The sequence below is a fragment of the Carassius gibelio genome, chromosome B21, assembly GCF_023724105.1.
Source record: "Carassius gibelio isolate Cgi1373 ecotype wild population from Czech Republic chromosome B21, carGib1.2-hapl.c, whole genome shotgun sequence".
Lineage (NCBI taxonomy): Eukaryota > Metazoa > Chordata > Actinopteri > Cypriniformes > Cyprinidae > Carassius > Carassius gibelio.
Genome location: NC_068416.1, coordinates 22,585,772 through 22,609,080, shown reverse-complemented (window position 1 = coordinate 22,609,080; position 23,309 = coordinate 22,585,772). Strand labels below are relative to the sequence as shown.

Sequence of the window (23,309 nt, the reverse complement as noted above, 5' to 3'; positions counted from 1 at the left end):
AGTCTGAATTCATATCAGTTTCTCATCACCTCAGCATGTCTTGAAATGTTGACAGGCAGATATTTGCATTGGCAGGCTGGTTCTGTCAGGCCCCACTCCAAACAGCTACACCTAAACATGCACCAGACTTGTGTGATTTAATGTGAACGTTAAAGCACAGGGGGAAAAAATTAAGTCCAGTGGGTTACCAGAGGCACACCACTTCATAAAAGACCTGTGGGTGGTGTTACAGTGCGCACAGAGAGAGAATACAAGAAGAATGAGGAGCCACATCTGGGGCCAGTGTGGAGGAATGTAGAGTTTTTGTCTGTGTGGGTTTCAGGCTCTTGATCTGTGCCACATTATCAAGATTCTTCTAAGCATTAAAGCAGAGAAGGTGAAGTGGCCCTCGGCGTCATAGCACCATCAAAACAATTGAACATGCATACACACACTTGGCACAAAAGCAACAAGATCAAATCAGTTGTAGAGGCCCGACTCGAGGGAAGGGTGTTTACTGATATGCAATATAATATACAATGAGACCTAGGCTCTAATAAGACCCTTACATGTGTAAAACTGAAACTTCAAACAGCCACACACGTACAGTACATAAAGCCTGCGTTGAGTTATACACTCATTATATTTCACCGAACGTTAATGGAGGTCTGTGTAATTTACAGTTTCCAGCTGTAGAGGTTTTTTCTCAGGGGAGAGAGATGCCCGCCATGAATTCATGAAATAATATTACAGCCCTCCTTATGCAGCTGCTAATGGCTTAGGCTTTTGGCCAATTATGTGGATGTTAATTATGAAGAAAATTAAGATTTTTGTTATGCGTTTGTTAGCCTGTGATTTCCAGCTGTGATAGTTGATGGCTCTTTGTGCTGTGCTTGGCTTGATAGTCTGGAAAATGTATCTGTGAATATTAAATACGGGGTATCAAGTTCAAATGCTATGCTAATCTAAAAGTCATTATCGGTTTGAAATGCTCCCAATTTATTGTAGTTATTTTTATTTTGAATTTTTTTCACATTCACTTTCCTGGACTTATTGTGCATGATTCATGTAAGTGCCTTTGAAATTACCTTCCTCATTACACTAAATCTCAACATATTTTCAAGCACTCATCATAATACACTAAACAACAGCAGATCACACGCTACCAGACTCTGCCCATTATATTTTACATGATTTTGTGTGTATGTGAACTCTGTCCAAATCCTGGTGACTGGCTCGAACGTCTGGCAACTCGTGTTGACTTCTTCCAAACTGTGTAGAGTATTCCTGCAGTTCTATCAATCGATCAATCACGCTTTAATTCACTTTTAAACATTCTATCATAGTTTGTACTGTAGATTTTTTAATCTGTATATCATTCATTCTATATTGTTGTATCTACTGTTTTTGGTCTTTCCTTATGTTGTTTGCTCATTCATTCTATAGTTCTATCTATTATTCCTTCTATAATTCTTTAGTTCCATCATTCTGTCTATTGTTTGTTCTATCATTTCTTTGTTGTAATTTGTTATATCTATCTTTAGTTTGTTTTTTCAAGCATTCTATGGTTCTATCTGTCATTTGTTCTGTTGTTCATTCTCTCATTCAGTCATTCTATCATTTTTTTCTGTCTGTCATTCTCTGTTGTTTTCTCATTCGTTCAATTGTTTGTTCCATCTATCATTCTATCTAATGTTTTATATAATTTTTTTTGTTTTGTATAATTTTTCTCTCTCATTGTATCTATTTTTCTGTCGTTCTGTTTCTACTGTTCGTTCTGTCGTTCTATCTATGTATCGTTCATTCTAGCTAACATTTGTTTGTTCTATCATTCATTCTGTCGTTCATTTATTGCATCCCCTTGCTTTTTATTCATCCTATTTAATTATGCTGTTACTAGGAAATGTTGCATTATGAAATTAAAAAAGCTTATGTTTATGCTTAAATTAAAGTTTTAGCAGTTTTATTTTATTTGTGCAAAGCAGAGCTGCTTTACAAATATGTCTGAATTTGAATTCAATTTGTTTTTAATTCTGAACATTAAGACCTTAAAACCAGAGAACAATAGGACATGTGAGTTCTCTTATGTCATAGAACCTTCAATTATTTTTATATGGCATCATAGGAACTTCATGATCACTTTTTATTTTGGAAACTTTATTTAGAGCCTTAAAATTCAAATATTATTTGATTTGAATTGAACTGGTGTTGCTCATTTAAATAGTAAATTTCTCACTGTAGCCAAAATGTAATGTTATTTCCTCCATGTGCACTGTCTGTGAGTGTGTTTACTCCAGGTCTCTGCTCAGTTTGTTTGTAAGGTAATTAGAGATCTCTCAGAGCCCAGCGAGTGGGGCTGAGGTCACGCTAATCCAGACTGATTTTCTCCTAGTAACCGGATCCCCATCAGCATGGGAAATTAAATAAACACAACATTAGGAAAGCACAGGTGCTACCGTACCCACTAATAACATCTGACAAGTCAAGTAAAAGCTCTGTTTAAAAGTGAATGTGACTCAGTGTTAATACACCTGTTTTTGTTTGGACATGGCATTGGAGTCTCACCACTCATTCATACAGTTCCCATTATTTCCATTTATCATTTAGCGGAGGCTGAAGAAAAGCAACACATTTCCTTTTCCACACTATTGTATCTAAACAAAACACTCCCAGTGCAATTTAATATGCCAGATTAACTAAACCAAGTAAATACACCTGCCCTATGAGGACTGACGCACTCTCAGAAGTCAAAATCAGGTGCTTAAGTGCATGAAAAAGGCTCAATATGAATTACAAAGTGATATTGAATAAATATGATGAGATATCTCTTCCAGTCGCTTCTTACACTGTATTGAACCATGTGTTACTGCATGCAAATTCCATTGCTTTCTTTTTTCTCTCTCTTACATAATGAGGATTTGGTTAGAAGTATATTTGTTTCTGAATGACTCCTCCTGAACTAATCCATTTCATCCTGTTTTAAACCTCCTGAGGTTGGGTTCACATCTGGATCCTCCCCTCCTGAGACATGCGCACCATCAGAGCAATCGGGCTGCACTACAATGCCCCACATCCTCTTGCTCTTCAGTGTAATCTTATCATTGCAATATGGCCCCAAGAGGATGTTAAATAAAAAATGATGTAATGGCCTGCAGTTGTATGGTATTCTGGAATAATAATCTACTGCATGAAAACATCTGTCAGACAGAAGGTCCCCAAAATATTCACATCAAATCAAGTTGCTCATCCTAATTCATAGAAATACTGTTTTACTCCCAGTTCATCAGGTTCAGTGCGGAAATTAATTTAACTTTTTGGTGGATTTCCAAAGAGGAATGCATATTAGTTTATTATGTTTTATTTTATTGAATTGCTTACCAAGAGCAACCATTTAAAGGATCATATTAATATTTTTTTTTTAGTTGTCCGTGTTCTTCATTCCAGTCCAAAAATATTTATTTTTAACTAAACATTAAAAATGACTGTAAACCTAAACTTTGACAGATCTCACATCAGTGCTGTCATGTTTAGAAACTATATGTGCTCAAACTAATGTTACAGATAAAAATGAAGGATGGTATGGCATGGGTAAAATATGCATATGTTTTAACATTGACGTTTATTGCATCAATGTTCAACTAAACTAAATGAGTTTAATTTTCTTCACAAATCTGGCATCTGTCTATTAAAAATAAAGCAGGCAGAAATTCCTTTACGCTACTAAACGAAGCCGGTTGTGACAACATGTGGACTGTGATAAAGGCCTTTTCCTGTATTTGCGTAGCACCTGATGTTCTGAATATGCTTTCTACAGATTTCCAGTGTTAGGAAGAATTCTCTTAAATTCATTTTATCAGACTTCAGTCTACAGCTATTTTATAGTAATTTTTAGTGCTTTCAATCGGTAAATTTTTTTTTCTGGAATTAATCGCTTTTAATACCACTTGAAATTAAAGTTTTTAAATATACTTTTATTGTAATAATTTATTGTAATAATGTTTTCAATTAATGTAGAAAGTTTTTTTTTTTTTTTTTTTTTATTCGTTTAAACTGGAAAAATTAATCGCCTGCTTTAATGTGCTAATTTTGACAGCACTTGTATTTTTGCCTAAAATTTTGTAGTATGTCTTTGATGTGTAGGAGCATAATGTTGCAAAGGCCTATCTTAGAAGTATGTGTCTAACTGCATTCATGAAGACTGGAGAATCTCTCACAGGTCCTGTCATGAGAAGTGGTCACCAGGGAATTTGATTGTAAAGATTCTGGCCTTCATCAGACGGTCAAGCTTTAAGAACACTGACAAACACTCCACTATGGGGAGTGATTCAAAGATTTCACATTAATGTGTGTCATGTTTTTAAATGCTAGTGCCATTGACCTTAACTTTAGAAAAACCTTATTCCTTTTTTCCACTGATTTAGTTTTTTGCATCTATGTACAGTGTTCGATAAGTTACTCTTACATTTTTTTTATTAATTACTAGTGACCAATGTAAATAGATTACAATTAGATATAATTAGATTTCTGTACAAATTACTCTCTCCAAAAAGTAAACTACTTATTACTAGTGCTGTCAAATGATTAATCGCGATTAATTGCATCTAAAATACAATATTTTGTTTCCATAATATGTGTGTACTGCATATATTTATTATGTATATATAAAGACAAAAACATACAGCATATATTTTGAAAATATTTACATCTATTTACATGTATATATTTATATTCATATAAATTATATTACATAAATATATTTAATATATAACCCTAACATATTTGTGTTATAAAGATGCGTGTGTGTGTGTGTGTGTGTGTGTGTGCGTGTGTGTGTGTGTGTATATATATATATATATATATATATATATATATATATATATATATATATATATATATATATATAGTCACGCTGTCAGTCTCTGTTTTCCTGGGTGTTCACTAGTGAGCTCACTTCTCCTTAGGCACTTCACCATAAGCACTTTAATTCCTCTAGTCTGGTTTTGTCTTCACAGTAATTGCACTCCAATTAAATCGCACAGGTGCTGACAATCCTTTGTCATTAGTCTCCCTATGTATAGCTGTCTTTCTCTGTCATCTGTATGGAGTCCTTAACGTCTGTGTCTATGTTCTCGTCTCCCGAGGCTTCCCCTTACCTTCTCGTTCCTCCGAGTTTCCTATCCGTTTCATCTGGTTCCCTCTTTTGTTTTGTTTGGTTTGTTACCCTGGACTGTTTATTTTGTATTTTACCTTTTTTGTTACAATAAAGACTACCTGCAATTGGATCTACCCTCTCCTTGTGTTTTCCTAAACACCAACCGTCACATATATATATATATATATATATATATATATATATATATATATATATATATATATATATATATATATAAAAGGAAGCGATTGATAGCAAATTTTGACAGCACTATTCACATTACTAATTACTTTCTAAATCCTATATCAACCTCTGAAATTTAATGAATGATACAAGGATAGACACGAAACATTCTTTTATTTCAAATAAATAATACATAGCTACAAAAATTGTTCTGATCACACTTTAGACTAGGGTCCAATTCTCACTATGAACTAACTATACTTTTGCATTAATATACTCCTAATTACTGCTTATTAATGTTTAGTAAAGTATGTGTTGACAGTTATGTTTAAGAATTGGATAGAAATTGGGTAGGAATAAGGATTTAGATATGTCTTGCAGAATAAGACACTAAGGGGTCATACAATGTTCCTAAAACTAACATTATTTTGTATATTTGGTGTAATGCTATGCATTTATATGGTTTAAGGTTAAAAAACACATTATTTTCCACATACTGTACACTATTGTTTCTCCTCAGTTCCCCACATTTCTGAAACATGTTGATTTTTACAAAGCTCATCGGTCTGAGAAGCGAGGTGTGCTCTGATTGGCCAACTATCCAGTGTGTTGTGATTGACTTAATTCCTCAAGCATGTGACGGAAATGTTACGCTCCTCACCACACTCCCATGCTGTGTTTCCCGGAGCACCGAGACAAAAACAGTTAAACCCATTACAGACAAGGCATTTGTTGCATCCAGTGGAGACATAATTACTGATTATAATGACTTATACTGTCTTTTTATGCATTGTATTGCATATCTCGCTGCATAAACACAAAACCATGTCTGCATTTGTGATCGGAGAAATAACAAACAACAAGCGCTACTCTACACTGCTCTGAATTCACTTTTGAATCATCGGTGGCAAATCCTTTACATATGAAAATGACACTTAACCACTGATTTCTAGTTTTGTCCTCTTTTGGAAAGCCAAACAAAATAGTTTTGCTTTCACAACAAAACACAGCAACTCCACAACATTGAGGCGGAGGCAACAGCTAGAATAAAAGTTACGCTTTCTTTCTTTACATGAACATTTGGGTGGCGTTATGCAAATCTTCCCACATCATGACGAAGACATGTGGGGGCGTGTTAGAACGAGCCATTTAGGTAGTAACCTTTATAAAGAATATCTCTTTGGATTTGAGACTTAGTCTTTGCAACTTTACAGATCTTCTTTATGCACCAAGAGCTTGTAACACTCCAAAGAGAAAGGAAAAATAGAAATTGCATCATATGACCCCTTTAATATGTGCTTTTAAGTAATAATAAACAGCCAATATATCAATAATATTCATGCTAATAACCAACTAGTTAATAGTGAGAATTGGACTCTAAAGTGTTACCAATATTCTTATTAACTCACCAAAGTATTTAAAGTGAGATGGTTACATAAAAGCATGCATTTTTAGGTTAGACTTAAAATTTTGATGTTAAATCCACTATTGTATATATATGGTCTACAGTCCATACACAGTATTAAGTTTAATTACATAAAAAGTAACTGTAATTAAATTACATAAACAATGAGAGTAATCCCTTAAGGGAAAAGTAATTAAACTACAGTAACTAATTACTAAGTAGTTACACCCAACACTGTCTATATAGTGCAGTTTATTTAGAAGAAACATGCTTGAACACTTACCAAGCACAGACTTATGATTAGTTTTGTGTTTTCAAGCATCTCAGATTAAACCAGTGCTGTGTCACACAGATAATATGAATCAGTGTAAGTAGCCGTGGTCTGTATAAGACCACAGAACATCTGGGGTTGCTCAAGGCAAAATATTATAGCTCTTGTGAAGTTTTGTATATTTACATAGTTTTGGATTGTGTGATGTATACAGTATAGTTTGATTCTGTGTTTGAACATTTCTGGCTCTGTTTAGGTCATTACGGGATTTGGTCCAGCTGGATTTCATGCTCTCCTATCCATTAAGCCTGTATAATTTTTCATATTAATGATGCACACACTAATAAATACTTTTGTGCAGTGCAGATTTAGTTCCTAAAATTCCTATTTCACATGCATCGCATCCAATATATAACTAAATGACACTTTATTTTGAGGTTTTATAAAGACATTATGTTTACAATATAAAATACTAAACCTAATTATTGTATACTAGTTGTATGTGTCTTTATTAAGTCAATAAGTCAAAATTCAAAAAATAAATGAAAAGTCAAACCCTCAAACTATGAATATTTGTGAAGGCACCAGATGGATGGAAACCTGAGCATAAACAGCTCTGAGAGTCAATAAACAAAGCTTTAAAAATATTTTTGGAAAGCTTACCCTGGTAGACACAAGTCCAGGGTCATTTCTGGCTGTTCTCTCTGTGTGTTGCATGTTTGTTAAGATAGGGACATATCAGAGTTTGTGAGGTTGTAGAGGATCAGGGTGACTTTGGTGTCAACATACCAGGAAAAACCGATTTTCTCTTTTGGATCTCATGGTACTTAAACCTACCATTCTCAATATCCTCCTGGATGTGTTTATGGAAGTTCTTTGATTTTTAATCACAAACTTTACTATTCTAAGCACAGTTTGAGACAATGTTGAGATATGTGATTTTAATACAGATTTCCCCCTTTGTTTAAGGGAAATATGCAAGAAGCTAGAGACCTCATTTTCTCCAGACTTCAGAATATTCATTTGCACTTCATTTAATCTGAAACAGTTGAGATCTAATTTGCATATGTTGCAAATTGACAGCTGTATTGTAACCCATGCCATGTGTTGTTTATGTTTCTATAGTGGTGGTGTGCGTATGCATGTGTGATTTTTACTTTGGTAGAGTGAATGTGACCCTGAGTGTCTGTGTGTACATGAATGCAAACATGCGTTGAAGTGTGAAAATCACCTCCACCTCCTGCTGCTCTCTCACCCATCATCACCTCCCACAGCAGGAGATTTGTGCCTCTTCTGTCTTCTTCTTCCACTTCTCAGTGCTTCCTCCCCATGGACTCTCTCAGTTTCTGTTTTTCCCCATATAAATGTGAGTTACAGCGCTTGTGTGGCACTGCACAGCTGATTTTACAGCTCTGCGTAAGACGTAGCATGGGTCTTATTGAGTTCACAATTTTTTTTTTTTTTTTTACTGGATTAAAAGGCAGACTATCTGTTTTGCAGTGTTGGGCAGTAGCGTCGCTACAAGCAGCAAAGCTACTAGTTTAACTACATTTCTCAGTAGCTTGGTCGTAGCTTCGCTACTTTCTGAATCAAATAGCTTTTCAGTAGCGAAGCTTTTTTTTTTTACCAAGTAGTGCGGTAGCTTCCACACAAGCTACATTTTCGCAAGCATTTCTGAAGCACAAACTCAAATCGGGAAATACAACTGCTAAGATCGCTGATCCTGGATCAGTAGTGACGCGAAGGCGCTACTTCATCTTGTTCGTGTTTACAGTGGATAGCAACCAACTTTATGATCTTTATGAAGGTCAAGAGTGAAAATGTATCACTATGGAATCAAACTTTGAAATCACTTTTGAAACCTTTATTAATGTAATGTAATTTAATGGTATTAGGAGTTTAGAAAGGAACAAACACTCAGAGTCTGCATCTCAGGAGCCTGAATGCTGTAGGTTCTTGTTACCGTGGGAAAATTCTTGATCTTGGAGGGAACTCCAAAGACACCCATTAGCTCTGGGCAACATACAGCAGGAAAAGGGAATAGTGTGGTGTGGAAAGACTGCATGTCTCTCTGAAAATAAGCTAATGTAGTCAGTATTTCAAGACTATTAAGTTCATGGCCAAGTCGTGGTTCCTGATTATTCTTTAATTATCAGTGATTTCTTCACTCCTTAATCAAAATTTTCAACATTTGTTTTCTGTAACGGAATTTCATATGGTTCCATGTAGTTGAAGACTGTTTTATGTGTATTTATTATTTTTTCAGGATTTCAAGATACAGATGGTGCTCCTTAATATTTGGATGGTTTACTGTGTTTTGATTATAGGTTTGTGTGTGCGAGAGAGATTTGTAAGTGTTTGTAGTTCCTGATATTTTCATCTCTAACATCAAACAAACCAATAAAGTTTCCCTGCGTGATTCAGACCACCTAAACTACTCCTGTGATTCAAACCATACCTTCCGCCATAGCCCAGCTCAGAGCCCTTCCTTAGTCTGTGACTGTAAAAGTGATTGCATGGAAATATATTAGCTGTTTATAATCGTATGAACTTGTAAACCAGTGGATTTAATTGTTTAACAAGCTGATATGCTTTTTTAATATGCACAATTTAAGCATTGTTGATTAGTTTGCTTCCAGACTAGACCAACAGAGTTTACTCTGGCAGACTAGACTGTTCCACAAAATTTGTGAGTAATACTGTTGGAAAGGATATCACCATTACTTCATGTCCAAATTCCATTTTCCCCCATTGTATTTTTAGTTTTTCTTTTTTGAGCATTAAAACATTTGGGAATCGTTGTAGCATAGTGTAGAAATGAATCATTTCTGTTAGTGCTTGTGAGTTGTTCCCTAGTCATTCTGAAAGAGGAACATTTCCACGATGACTAGAATGGGAAAAGTTTGGGGGAATATTACTGTCTTACCTTGGAGGTGAGTTTTCCATGACTGTCCAGAAAAAAAGAAAAAAAACACTTTTTTTTTTTTTCTTTGGACGCTCGCTTTCTGTCTCATATTGTGGACATGGATTTCAGATTAAACAGGATTAGGAAAATCGCAAAAGCAGAAGAGTCACATTAATTATTAATTCAAGTTTGTTTCAGACTGGATTGAGGCCATGGTTCAGTCTTTTCCTAGGAGTTTCTCAGGCAAGCGTCACTATTATTATTGCTCTTCCATTCAGTTGGAGGCAAAACCCTGAGTATTAAGCATCTGTGCTTAACTCGTCCCAGTTTGCTTGTGCTACAAATATGGATGATACCTCAGAACATGAAGCTTGCTCAAAATAGATTTGCTTTGATGCTTTTCAAAGCACTTCTGATTTTCCTGGCAAATGATAAAACAGGTGAGGAAAAAATATGATTAGATTTCAAGAAATGGGTCTGTATGCAACTACTGCAACTTCCCAGGAATCACATCACACCACAAATTGCGGTTCAAAAGGTTTTTTCCCCCGTCTTTTTTTTTATTATGCTCAACAAGGCTGCATATATATATTTTTAAATTATAGAATATGCAAAAAAGATGATTTTTACAGTTTCAAATATAATTTTTGTATTTTAGTATTTTAACATTTTCAAATGTACATTTTCAGCATCGTTCATGAGTCACATGATCTTTCAGAAATCATTCTAATGAGCTGATTTGGAGGCCAAGAAACATATCAGTGTTGAAAACAAAAAATAAAGTCTTTATTCATATGCTTAATGTGTAATATTTGAAACCATGCACAACTTTATATAGTAATGGACTACAATTTGTGAGTAATCTACCCAGCTCTGCTTTTCTGTCATTTTTGATCAATCTAATGTGTCCTTGCTGAATGAGAATATAAATTTATTGAAAAAAAAACAACTTAAAATTCTTATCCCCAAACTTTTGAATTTAGTATAGCAATATACTGACATCCATATGCAATAGCCTAGTATCAAGTATAAAGCTTAATCACAGTTTTGAAGAAAATATAAATTAATTTCTTTCACTTTTTCTCACTTTCAGAAAGAAGTGCTGTGAAGGTTTTAAGTTTGTGCTGGGACAGTGTATTCCAGAAGGTAAGACCTTTTTCCCTCACTCTCTTTCTCTTCCTACCCAGATTAGGCTCCTCTGGGTTGAATTTGCTCGGATATTTCTGGATGTGTTTTCCCTCGTCTCCCATTCTCATTCTAAACAAAATCATTCTTCTGGAAACCGCTCAGCTAGTGCTTTTAATGTTGTTTTAGCATTTCCAGCTCACCTTTAAGAGCTTGGCAGAGTTTCCCCTCCAGTAACAATATCTTGATTACCTCGTGTGTATTTTATTAGTGGGAACAGGTCTGTATATTAGCTTATGAAAACAGTAATATGCTTCTCAATCTTTGGTTGAGGGGTTCAAACCACTAGCGAGTTTTTACTCGTAACTGTCAAATAAAAACATGCAATTATATTGTCTGCGTTCTGCGGTTCCTCATGCCACACTGAGAGAGTGTATAGTGGTCCCCTTTGAGATAGTCAACAGCTTGTTTTTAAAGGCTTTTTTCTGTTTCTGTGCTGTTTGTGTTCTCTGGTGTCCTTACCTGCCCTCTCTCCGCTGATGAGAAACACATAGTACCGGATGAGAATGGACACATATTTCCCTGACTCACATGGCGCTCCATGCTGTGTCTGAGATGGTTTGGCTCTTCTAGGAGAAACTGTGGAATAAGGAAAAGATGCGAGAATTCTTGGACTGGAACTAGCAGTACTGGCTTCCCAGATTGCAGAGTTTTCTTTTTACTGTTTGAAAATACGTTTGAAGTAGCACATTTGCATATGATTTTTGGAAATGACAGTTATATTGTGGGTTTTGATTTAAAGCTAGCTTTGTTTATTTTGCAGTCTTGTGCTTTCCTTTCTTGTCGTGTTTATTTCTGTTGGTTTGTGGGTGTGTTTGTATATGCAGACTATGATGTGTGTGCTGGCGCCCCATGTGAACAGCAGTGCACCGATCATTTCGGCCGTGTGGTGTGCACCTGTTACACTGGGTATCATTATGACCGGGAACGACACAGAAACCGCGAGAAACCATACTGCCTGGGTAAGATTTTGCTCTTATATTATTATTGAGATATTGAGAACAAAGTACTTCAAAAGGTATATTAAATACATGTTAGTGACAATTTGGCATAAACTGAAACATTTCACAGTCAATAAACAAAAATCGACACACTACCAGTACTGCTCTCAAAAATTAATTTGTTGATTTTGGTTCTTTGACTGCGAAGGGTTTCATATGATCAAGCACCTGCCCAAAGTTTTTGGATGTACGCACATTACACTCCCTTCATTAACTTAAACATTTCAAAGAAATTAAATTTCCACACAACAAATATGCAGCACAGGTGTGAATGAATCAATTCCTTAAAAAAAATTATTATTATGATAACATACCTTTTGGTCTCCTGCCTAACTTTATGCAAATTATTTTATAAAATAAAAAATTATTACTTTTTTTTTTTTGTATTCTTTTTTTTTTGACAGGCAGACAAGACAGATAGACATTTTATCTTTATTTTATTTTTATATACATTTATAAATAAATGTTCATTTATAATAACAATAGCTGTGCTAACTGTTTTAGTTTTACTGAAACTGTGGTTTTTCAAAAGAACACTTTAAAACTTTTCATTTCATAAATGTTTTGAAATTGGACTTGTTTGAAGTATCAGGAATACGGTGTGGACATGTCAGCGCCCTCTATGGGTTGTTTTTAGACAGTATGAGTGTTTATTAAAGGGTCTGACCTTCCAAGTGTTAAGTTGATTTGATGGGAATCAAATTTTGTTTATCAGGCTGATCTGACAGAATCGCTCCATGCCGCCCCAGGAGCGAATATCACGTCTTTTGCCCTTTGCCAACTTTACGTCCCTAACACTTTTACTCTCTGTTCTTGCATCAGACATTGACGAATGTGCCAACAATAACGAGACGGTGTGCTCACAGATCTGTGTGAACACCCCCGGCAGCTACCGGTGTGAGTGCAAGAAAGGCTTCTACCTAGAGGATGATGGGAAAACATGCACCAAGGGCGAGCGGGGTGAGTGTATATTCTCTGAATTTTTATTTGTCTTTCTCAGCGACACTTTTTGTTCTTTTACTTTAGCTTGCTCGTTTTCTTTTTGGTCTTTCTTCTGTAGTTTGTAGTTTCCCAGACTTTGTGGACATATAAACCTGTTCATGGCTTGAAACTGTTCTCAGACACCTCTTTCAGACTTCCAAAGTGTAATTGCTGAAATAATTACTGTAGTGAGATCCAGAGAAATTGTTGTTAACATATAAAATGTCATGTGTTTTGGTGAAGAATTTTGTCATAAAAACATACATTTTTACACTCTATTTCAGTGGTTTTAAATCAGTAGTTTTGTATTGAACAGCCACGTATTTTTATCATGTAGTTTATAAATGCTTCATGGCATTGTAGTTCATTTCCACAGTTTTTTATTCCACAGCAGAAATGGAGCAAAAAAATGCAAATCACATGCGTTTTGAGGTATTAAATAGAGCACAGAAAACCAGAAATATTTATTTTCCTGTCTGGACCCGTCCATCCACAGATCTCTTCATCACACAGGTGTAGAAAGGATTGAGTGCGGTCTAAATGCTCTGATAGATCATGAATGCTTCATCCAGTTAAAGCAGTGTAAATACAAAACATAATAAGCCAAGTCGAAAGGGTGGATATTTTCTTTTTTTGTATCTGAATAATTCTAATGTCAAAATATCAAATATATATATATAAATATTACAATTATTAAAAACTATAAGAAAATGTATTTATTTATTAATTTATTTATTCATGTCCTTACTGTTATTAGACATATAAATGTGAAAATGCATATAATTTTAAGATACATAGATGTAATTTATGAATGTAAATGGAGCATATCAGTCATTCAGGGTTTCCTGACTGCTGTATCCTCTCTTTTGGGTCAATATGAGCACAAAACAAGATGACCTTCAGGGCATTCAGGGTTGCAACAATCCAGATGTACGAAAAAGGAATTCTGGGAATTCCAGACCACTGAGATTACAGTGTGTGGATCAAATGAGGTTATCGGCTGCGAGTCAAACTAAGCTGTAGGAGTGATTGTGATATAACTCAGCAGACTTCTGGTAGGAATGACAGTAGTTAGTACATTAAGATCAGGAGCTAGTATGTTTCTGATGATACATGTATGGAGTAAGGCCTCCATTGTGGCCTTGAGCAAAATGTTAAATCTCTGTTATAAGTTTATGACACGGTTTTATGGCAAAATTAGCTCTGTTTCAAAACCTCAAGAGCAGCCGTGATGTCTATGGAATCTAATAAGCTATTGATTTAGAACACTCTAAATAGCCAACAGCCATACATGCCACATACTGGAGAATCCACTTTTGAAGTGCACTTAATTGTATTGAATGTGCACTTGTAGTGAGTTACCAATCTTAAAAGTATGTTTAATTGTTCTACTTTCAAATATTATGTGAAAGAAATAAAAGGAAGTACACTTTTTAAACAGTGCATTTTTAAAGACGTACATTGTACATGAACTGTTGTATTTTCCATTTAAAGTTAATATATTGCAAATGTAATTAATTGCAGCTTCAGTGCAACTGTAATTACAAATATATATTTAAAGACATGACGGTTTCAGTAGAAATTTTATTAATTACATTTTGGTTTATTTTGGTAAATTTGACAGTGCACATACTGTATATTATTTCAAACACAATATAAGGAATGGCACTGAAATTGCATACTTAAGTGAGTCAAAAAAGCACTCAACTAATTTGAATTTAATATACATTTAAACTATAATACATTTTAACTTGATTGTAAATATCCAATTGAGTGTCTTAAAAACATTACATTCAGTTCACTCAAGTATAATATTTTAAACTTTATAATTACTCTTTTTAAAAGTATGCTAAAATGGACTATTTCACAATGTTCAATACTGATTTCACAGAAAATTTGATGTTATAGGGTAAGTTCAGCCAAAAATGAAAATTACGCCATAAATTACTCACCCTGAAGTCATCCTAGGTGTGTATAATTTCTTATTTCAAACGAATTCACATGGAGTTATTAAAAACATTATTTGATCTTTCAAGCAGTTTGATGCAAAGTGGGTATTGCACTGCATCGGTCCATGAGAAGTTAAATTAAAAAAACTCATCCATTAAAAAGGTGTCTCACAATGCTCCGGGGGATGAACAAAGGCCTCCTGTAGGAAATCGATGTATTTTTATAAGACAAATATCCATATTAAAAATGTAATAATCACTTTAATTTAGCTTGCGCTCACAGTTGTTAACAAAGCAAATCTGAGGGAATGACGTATGAGGTCAGCTTTGCGTATGCGCTGCTCAGAAGTGATGCACACAGAAACACAGTGGAGAGATCAAAACAAAATAACTGTCACTAATTAGAAGTAAAAAAAAAAAAGAGGATTTGTAAAGAAGAATGTCGGAGGATTTCGATATGAGCCAAGTGGAGACTGGTTTTCCTTTGCTAAAGTAAGGAAACTTTGCTTCCTTTGCTCCTGTTAACAAACGATGGTTTTCACAAGACTCAACAGTGCATGCGCAACGCTGACCTCATACGTCATTCCCCCGGAACTGCTTTGTTTACAACAGTGAGCGCAAGCTAGATTAAAGTGATTATTACATTTTGAATATGCATATTTTTCTAACAAAAATGCATTTATTAGCTACAGGAGCTACAGTTTTCTTTATTAAACTTCTCATGGACTGATGCAGTGCAACACACGCTGAGTTGCATCAAACGGCTTGAAAGATCAAATAATTTTCAATAACTCAAACTGAATTCGTCTGAAAGAACAAAGTCATATACACCTAGGATGACTTCAGGGTGAGTAATTTATGGCATATTGCTGAGCTAAGATGCATTACACGAAGCATAAAAACAGTAATTTTTTAATGAGTTTGAATTGCTTTCATTGAAAACTTTTGTATGGAATTAAATATGTGTAGTGATAATCTACAGTTATCTCAGCTTTTGCCATCATGTCTCGACTTTTTTGCTTAGTGGCTGATTCGTTTTAGCTTAGTCCATCAGCCTTCCTTAACATCCACATTCATGTTGTCTCTTTGCAGCACCACTGTTTGAGAAGTCAGACAACGTCATGAAAGAGAGAACGTGCTCGGCCACATGTGAAGACTTCCATCAGATGAAGATGACCGTTCTCCAACTCAAACAGAAGGTGCCCTATTCCAGTTTCACCTGCAGGGCTTATTCGCTAAAACAAGCAGCAGATTTCCTTTTATATGCATGTTCTCATCTGTAGACGTGAGTCGACCCAACGAGGGTCAACTACCTGCCAGTGTTTCACGAGCAAGTCAGACTCCGGTTATACAAGTCTTCAGGGATGTGTTGGTGACTTTATAGGCAAAATAAAAAGCGAACAGCTGAGCAACCTGGTAGTGTGACTTATGTCTGTCCTTGCTGCAGGCTAGTAAATCATGTTGAACGCAGTGATGCAGTTTAGACGGACTGAGGGCGCAGAGTCAGTGTTCTGCAGTCAAAGAGAGACTGTCAACAAATCCACTCAGCACCCTCATGGTCACGGCATGATATATAGCTCTTGTGCGTGTGGTCCAGCAGACTATGAAAGAAAAGATTGAGAGCAAAATATGTGGTGAACTAGTGAAAGTGAGGCAAGGCTTATGGTTCTGGGAGAAGGTAACACAAAAACATTTGTTACAAATTGTTTCTTTGACCCTTGTTGTAACTTCCCCCCATTGTTTTGTTTGGAAGAGGAGATATCAGCTTGCTCAAGTTTTATTTATGAATTTATTTTTAGATTTATTAATGTTTTTGTTATTTCAGTTTAAAAATGTAATGAAATTCTTTCTTTTCTTTACCTTTTGTCTCATCAAGTTCTCTTCCAAAAACTAGTGATCTTCCAATGCAAATGCTGTAATTATGATCATTAAGATTAGATTTGATTATTGAAATCCATTAAATAAAATGAAATTATATTTGCTTTTTTGAAAAAGATGTTTGTGAAGAATGCAGTCCCAGAATGCAATGAAAAAGCTCAGTAAAATGAATCCAAGATAATAATTATATTTCCTTATTAGAAATTTTTTTTTTGTAAGAAATTAATAGTTTTATTCAAGAAGGATGCATTTAATTAATCAAAAGTGACTATAAAGATGATAATGATGATAATATTACAAAAGATTTCCATTTAAAATAAATGCTGTCCTTTCAAACTTTTTAGAAAAGAATTCAGCTGAAAAACAGTTAACGTACAGTATGTACAGTATGTACATTTTTTACATCACATTTTAAAATAGAAAAAAAAATACCATTATTTAATAAAAAGTCAGCCTTGGTGAGCTTAAAAATCATATTCAACATTAAAACCTATGAAAATTAAATAAATAAAAAACAAAAGTTCACAAAAACTGTAGTCAGTACAATTCAGTACTTGACAACATCATTATAAAATGTAAGTAAAATTCCAAATTAACTATTGTAGTGTACAGAGTATAGCATTTTTACCAATGAGTTTTAATGACTGTTAGGATTGTGCCTTAAAAGGTAGTTTACTATGTAGGCATTTGACTCTAGTGTTTACTAAGTTTTGGAGCAGAACTGTAGTGTTTTATTTCAACTGCAGATCTTTTATTCAAACCGGTTGACACCGGCACACGGAGCAACATGGGACTGAAATATGTTCAATCCAAGGAACCCGACACAAATCAAAACCAGAAACAATGACAAATGAGATTTAAATTGCTCGCAAAGGGCTGGACACAGACACTTACACAGATTTATGCTCTAGGCCTAGGGCTGTATCTACTGTGTGTGGCGAGACCTCAAAGGTCTCAGTGTGTGTGTGTGTGTGTGTGTGTGTGTGTGTGTGTGTGTACTGATGTCCAGAGCTCAGAGGTTAGCAGGTAATGGATACTTCCAGAGAGTCCTTTGAAGTGAAATACTCTGCAAAGAAGGCCTGTAAAAGACGGGCACTCATCTCAGTCCATGCACCAAGTTGAATAATTCAGAGATTTCCTGTTTTTGCGAACAGCATGTACGCAGATGTTACAGTTTATAGATCAGATTACATTCTCGTGTTACTTTGGTTTAAATTATAATTCTTTTATCTACCTTTTAATATTACATATTTGATCATTGCCCTCCTGTTAGATGATTAGTAACATCCTTAAACATTTCCTTAAAGGAATAGTTTAAGCAAATTTACTCACCATTATGTCACTGAATATGTCACATCTTAATGCAGTTATTTTCCATATAAAGATCATTCATAGTGACATATTTGTCAAAAAAATCCATAAAATAGAAAGTAATATTTGGCTTGTAGTCTTTATTCCTAAATCATGTATTTATTTATTGTATATATATTTTCTTTTTCATTTAATTTTATTTTGTTTTATTGTATTTTGATTTTTCATGTGTATTTAATTGTATTAGTCACTGTAAAAAACTGTAAAAATAGATAGTGATAGATAAAGAGTACATGTCATGTTTCTGTTCAGTCTTGTCTAGGGAAACGCATACAGTCCCTGAATGATCTGTGTTTTCTTTAACTCTTCTTTCATCAGATTGCCTTGTTGCCGAGCAACACAGAGGTCAATAAACAGATGACCAATGAAAAGATGATGATGACGCACTCATTCTTACCTGGACCTTCAGGACCACCTGGGCCTGCAGGTGAACTTTGTCGATATGCTGCTTATTATTCTGTTTCTCCATTCTTTTCCAAATACCACTCTTCTGTAAACCTGTCTCTTTTTATGTCTCTCTCAGGGAGCCCAGGGCCCAAAGGTTCCCTTGGTCCCCCAGGACAAATGGGGCCACCAGGCATGCCTGGTCCTAGAGGCGACATGGGGCCCATGGGGCCCTCACCGGACCTGTCACACATCAAACAGGGACGCCGTGGCCCAGTGGTACGTATCAGTCTTCATAAGTCACCTAAACACTTATCAGGTGTAATCAGTGTCTAAAGTGTCAGATTCGAGGACTAATGTGCTCTAGTTCATTTTCCTGCATCTATAATAATTAGTCTAGCATAAGCATACAATCTGATTGCACTACTCCATTAATTCTTGATGTTTCGCGTGGGACACGGGGCAGTGGTGTTGTTTTCCAATGCTGTTTGTCTATGCCACACCATTAAGCTCTATGAAGATAACTCGCTTTGGCTCAGTATCTATTTTGTGACGTCTGGGTGGCCTGTGGTTTACATTCTTTAATATCAGCCTAGATGGGTGTCCACATCTATTATGATTTACTAAAGGATGTACTAAAGGAGGTTCAAGGCTATAATGCAGGGGTTGCTCTATTCTTCGCCTGGAAATCTTCTTTCCTTCTAAGGTTTATTTCTAGTGCTCGTATAACACACAGACCTGTCATTCTTAAATGTAAAGGCCTGTTCACACCTGAAGCAGCTAAATGACATGAAAGTAAACAGTAATTGCTAAAAAAAAAAAATCTTGAAATAGTCACCTCACTGGGGGGACTAAGACACTCTTTTCTGTAAAGCTGATGTCGAAAGGATAATCATTTCTTTTAACTGATATAAAACAAAAAAAAAATGATTCTTATTATTATTTGTGTGTAGGAGGTCTAGATTGGGTATATATTTACATTTATTCATTTAGCAGACGCTTTTAACCAAAGCGACTTACAAATGAGGAATATATATATATATATATATATATATATATATATATATATATATATATATATACAAATGAAAAATACAATGTACATTGTGTTGTATTGTATGTTATTATTGTACATTATACATAAGATGTAATGCAATTTATAATATTTTTTATATTAAGTATTACATTATATTTAAGATTTATTTAAATTGCATAAAACTATTTTAATAGCACTAATTAACAACAACACTGAATAATGTCATGTCATGTCAGATCATACCATATCATATACCATATCATATTTATGCTAGAGCTATAAGGTTTTTCTCTATTCTAAAAATATTTGGATCGCAAAATGAACATTTCAGCATTCAAACTTAGCTTTTGGCTAAAAATAGCAGATTGTCATAGTTGAATAATTCAGAAGTGGATGTAAGAGTTAATACAGATGTGTTGATGTGTTTGAAAACGTGACGTGTGTCCTTAATGCTGGAAATCTAGACTTGCTGGGATCAGGCATTTAGACATAACCACTGCAGGAAGTCCGGCCTCCAGGAGTAGGACTGAGCCCCCCTGCTGTAAAGATGATAAACATCACATTACACTTACATTCTTAAGATGCTGAGTAACTTCCTAATTGTTAGTTGCACTTGATCTTCATTGTTGCACAGCATTTGCAGATTTATTGAGCCAAGCTTCATTTTAGACACAGCATGAAGGTGTTACAGCTCACTGACCTGTGGTTGCTTTCGACGGTGACACACTTTACACTTCCTGTCATGGACGGTTAACCCTCATTACTCTTTCACACATTCTTCCCCAGACCGACGGACATAATGAGTTATCATCTCACACACACACACTTTTACACACTCAAATTACAAGCACTGTGAATCACAGCAGACTTTCTAATGTTAACCTTTTCAGCCGAATCATCACTTTGCAGCATGTGTGTATCTAGCCTCTGGAGACAATGTCTTAAGTTCACGACCGTGGATATTTGTAGATCTACTGAGCAATTCGGTATGTTGTTGACTAGAAATGTCACTGAATGTTTGCTTTAAACACTTCAGATGCATTTTTACTTGGAATATTTTTACTCTAAGGCCACGAACCCTGTACAGTAAATCTGTACTGTCTGGTCTCATTTGGGACATAATCAGTTTTGAGCTCTCGTTGCCATGGAATTCTTTGTTTTTGGACGCAATTGCACTTCGTGTTTGCTTTTACGGGAGGCTCTTAATAGTTTCAGCAGCCTTGTGAGAGTGAAACTGGATCAGCAGGTGCAGGATCAGTTTCATTTTCCTCATATCATTTGAAGAGTCTTTGCACTCCTAGCATCTGTGGTTGTTGGCTTTTGAACCAATGAGATTGCAACAAAATATCCAGCTTCTCACGCTTGTTTGGGTCTGCTTAGGACAAATCTAGATTTATGTAAAAATATTGTGGAGATCTATCACACTGTAACACTGCAAGGCTTAATGGACTGATCCAGTATTTTGACACACACGTTTTCATGTCCTGATCGTTTACATTGACTTAAGACATTACCGACTGTGTTTACATTTAATGCTCTGTCAAGACACACTTTTTTTGAAGTGAAGTACCGTTAACATTTTTGATGTTAATCATTGTGCCATATCAAAGTAACCATGCCAAAAAAATTATGTACGCCATCTCATTTTCAACGATTGCTTGCAGTAACATCCCATCATTCATGCAAATAATATCATTAGAGAACAAATCAACATCAAATGTCAGTGGCGATTGCTCGGGCATACAGCTGCCACCATGATACCAGGTGGTGTTGCTATAAAGACTTAGCTTTCTTCCTTGAGTTGTGATGGGCACAATCACAGCCAATCAGAACAGATTTGATGTTTTATTTAGGAACACATTTGATAGTTGGCCAAAAAATAAAAATAAATCCAACATATTATATTTTGGACATGCATTCTTTTTGCATGTACAGTATGCAGGAATTTCTGTGATATTTTTTATATATAAGATGCAAGATATAAAAAACAGAGCTGATTGAATGTAAAATATATGTACAGATTTATACATATGTACGTTTATTATTATTAATATTTAATGTTAATATGAAATCATATAATATCATATTTTTGACCCTGGACCACAAAACCAGTCTTAAGTGTCAATTTTTCTATATTGAGATTTATACATCAATAAATAAGCTTTTCATTGATGTATGGTTTGTTATTTGAACATTCAAATCGCCTTTGGAGTTGTCCAAATTAATTTTTAACAATGCATATTACTAATCAAAAATTAAGTTTTTATATATTTACTGTAGGAAATGTACAAAATATCTTCATGGAACATGCTCTTTACTTAATATCCTAATGATTTTTGTCAAAAAAGAATCAAAAATCCATAATTTTGACCCATACAATGTTTTATTGGCTATTGCTAAAAATAAACCCCAGTGACTTAAGGCTAGTTTTCTGATCCAGGGTCACATTTGGTCACACTTTAGGGTAAGGGTTAGAATTTTCTCCATTAACAAAGAATGTGCAGAATATGTGCTTTATTAGCATTAATAAACAGCTAATATGTTAATAATTGGCATGCTCATAAGCAACTACTTAATAGTGAGAGTTGGTCCCTATAGTTTTACCTAATGTTTTTATGTATTAATGAATAATTTTACATATATTATTATTACGTTATTTTATTTTTATTTACTTTAAATTACTTAATATTTCTTTAGTTAGTTGATATTTGGTAGAGATGTGACTTTAACAGCAAGTGTCTAGCTGCATATTCAGCTTTCCAGATTGTGCTATGGACTCATGCCTAGCTGGGTCACCTCCGCCTGGGCCAGCATTTAAGCACGTGTCCCCCAAACCCCCTGACCTTCAGCTGGCTGACCTCTGACTCTCTAAAGGGGGGCGTCTTTGCAGGTGCGGTGGAAACTAGGATGGGTAACAGGAAGCACTTTCATATTCCTTTTTTGTTCTTTTCTTCTAACAGGATCTGTCCTCCGTTATCACGTATGATCCCCTGTTCTTTTTGATTGTTGCTTGATATATTTCATAGCAGAAAGCTGGCTGTGTGCCAAACTTTTCTTATAGATTGTGTGTGTAGAAACAATAAACTTTTCAATATAGCAGAGCACAGCATTCATCCTACCTCTGGATGTTGACAAATGATAATAGCAATAACAGGGAAAAGGCTGACTGTGTTACAGCACATGGGTTGCTTTCTTTGGCCCGAGTGCTTCTCGAGGCCAACTGTTAACTCGTCCGATACAGTTGACCTTTTGCTTTTAATGCATTGGACCCCATCCCTGAAGCACGAGTCGTCAATGAAGAAAAATACTGCTGAAAAATTGCAGTTATTTATGAATCCTAGAAACATGACACCTTCAGTGCTCTGGAGTCGTAGCTCATAACATGAATTTAGTTCAAGAGTGCTCAAATTCAGTTGTTAATTTGATAAATGAGAAGTTAGGCAGTGTTCTTGGAAAACTAAGGAGCTGTGTCTGTGGGATCTTGTAGTGTTTTGCATGTGCATAAATACAAGTCTGAGACCCAACATGTGTAGTTATGGGCCTCCCCTGTCTGTCACAACCGCTCCGGCTGTGAACGCATGCACTCTGTGTCTTCACTAAAGGACTGTTGACGTTGCCGCTGGCCCAGA

The 23,309-nt window shown here is 35.2% G+C and overlaps 1 protein-coding gene across 1 annotated transcript in view; it reads left to right on the top strand.

The window, feature by feature from the left end:
• LOC127986278 (collagen and calcium-binding EGF domain-containing protein 1) overlaps nt 1-23,309 on the top strand; it is a 48,428-nt gene that overhangs the window by 20,360 nt on the left and 4,759 nt on the right. Inside the window, exons 3-8 of the mRNA XM_052588545.1 lie at nt 10,989-11,041; nt 11,908-12,042; nt 12,904-13,041; nt 16,104-16,210; nt 18,579-18,687; nt 18,784-18,923. Of these exons, the coding sequence (XP_052444505.1) occupies nt 10,989-11,041; nt 11,908-12,042; nt 12,904-13,041; nt 16,104-16,210; nt 18,579-18,687; nt 18,784-18,923 (682 nt within the window). The remainder of the gene's footprint in view (nt 1-10,988; nt 11,042-11,907; nt 12,043-12,903; nt 13,042-16,103; nt 16,211-18,578; nt 18,688-18,783; nt 18,924-23,309) is intronic.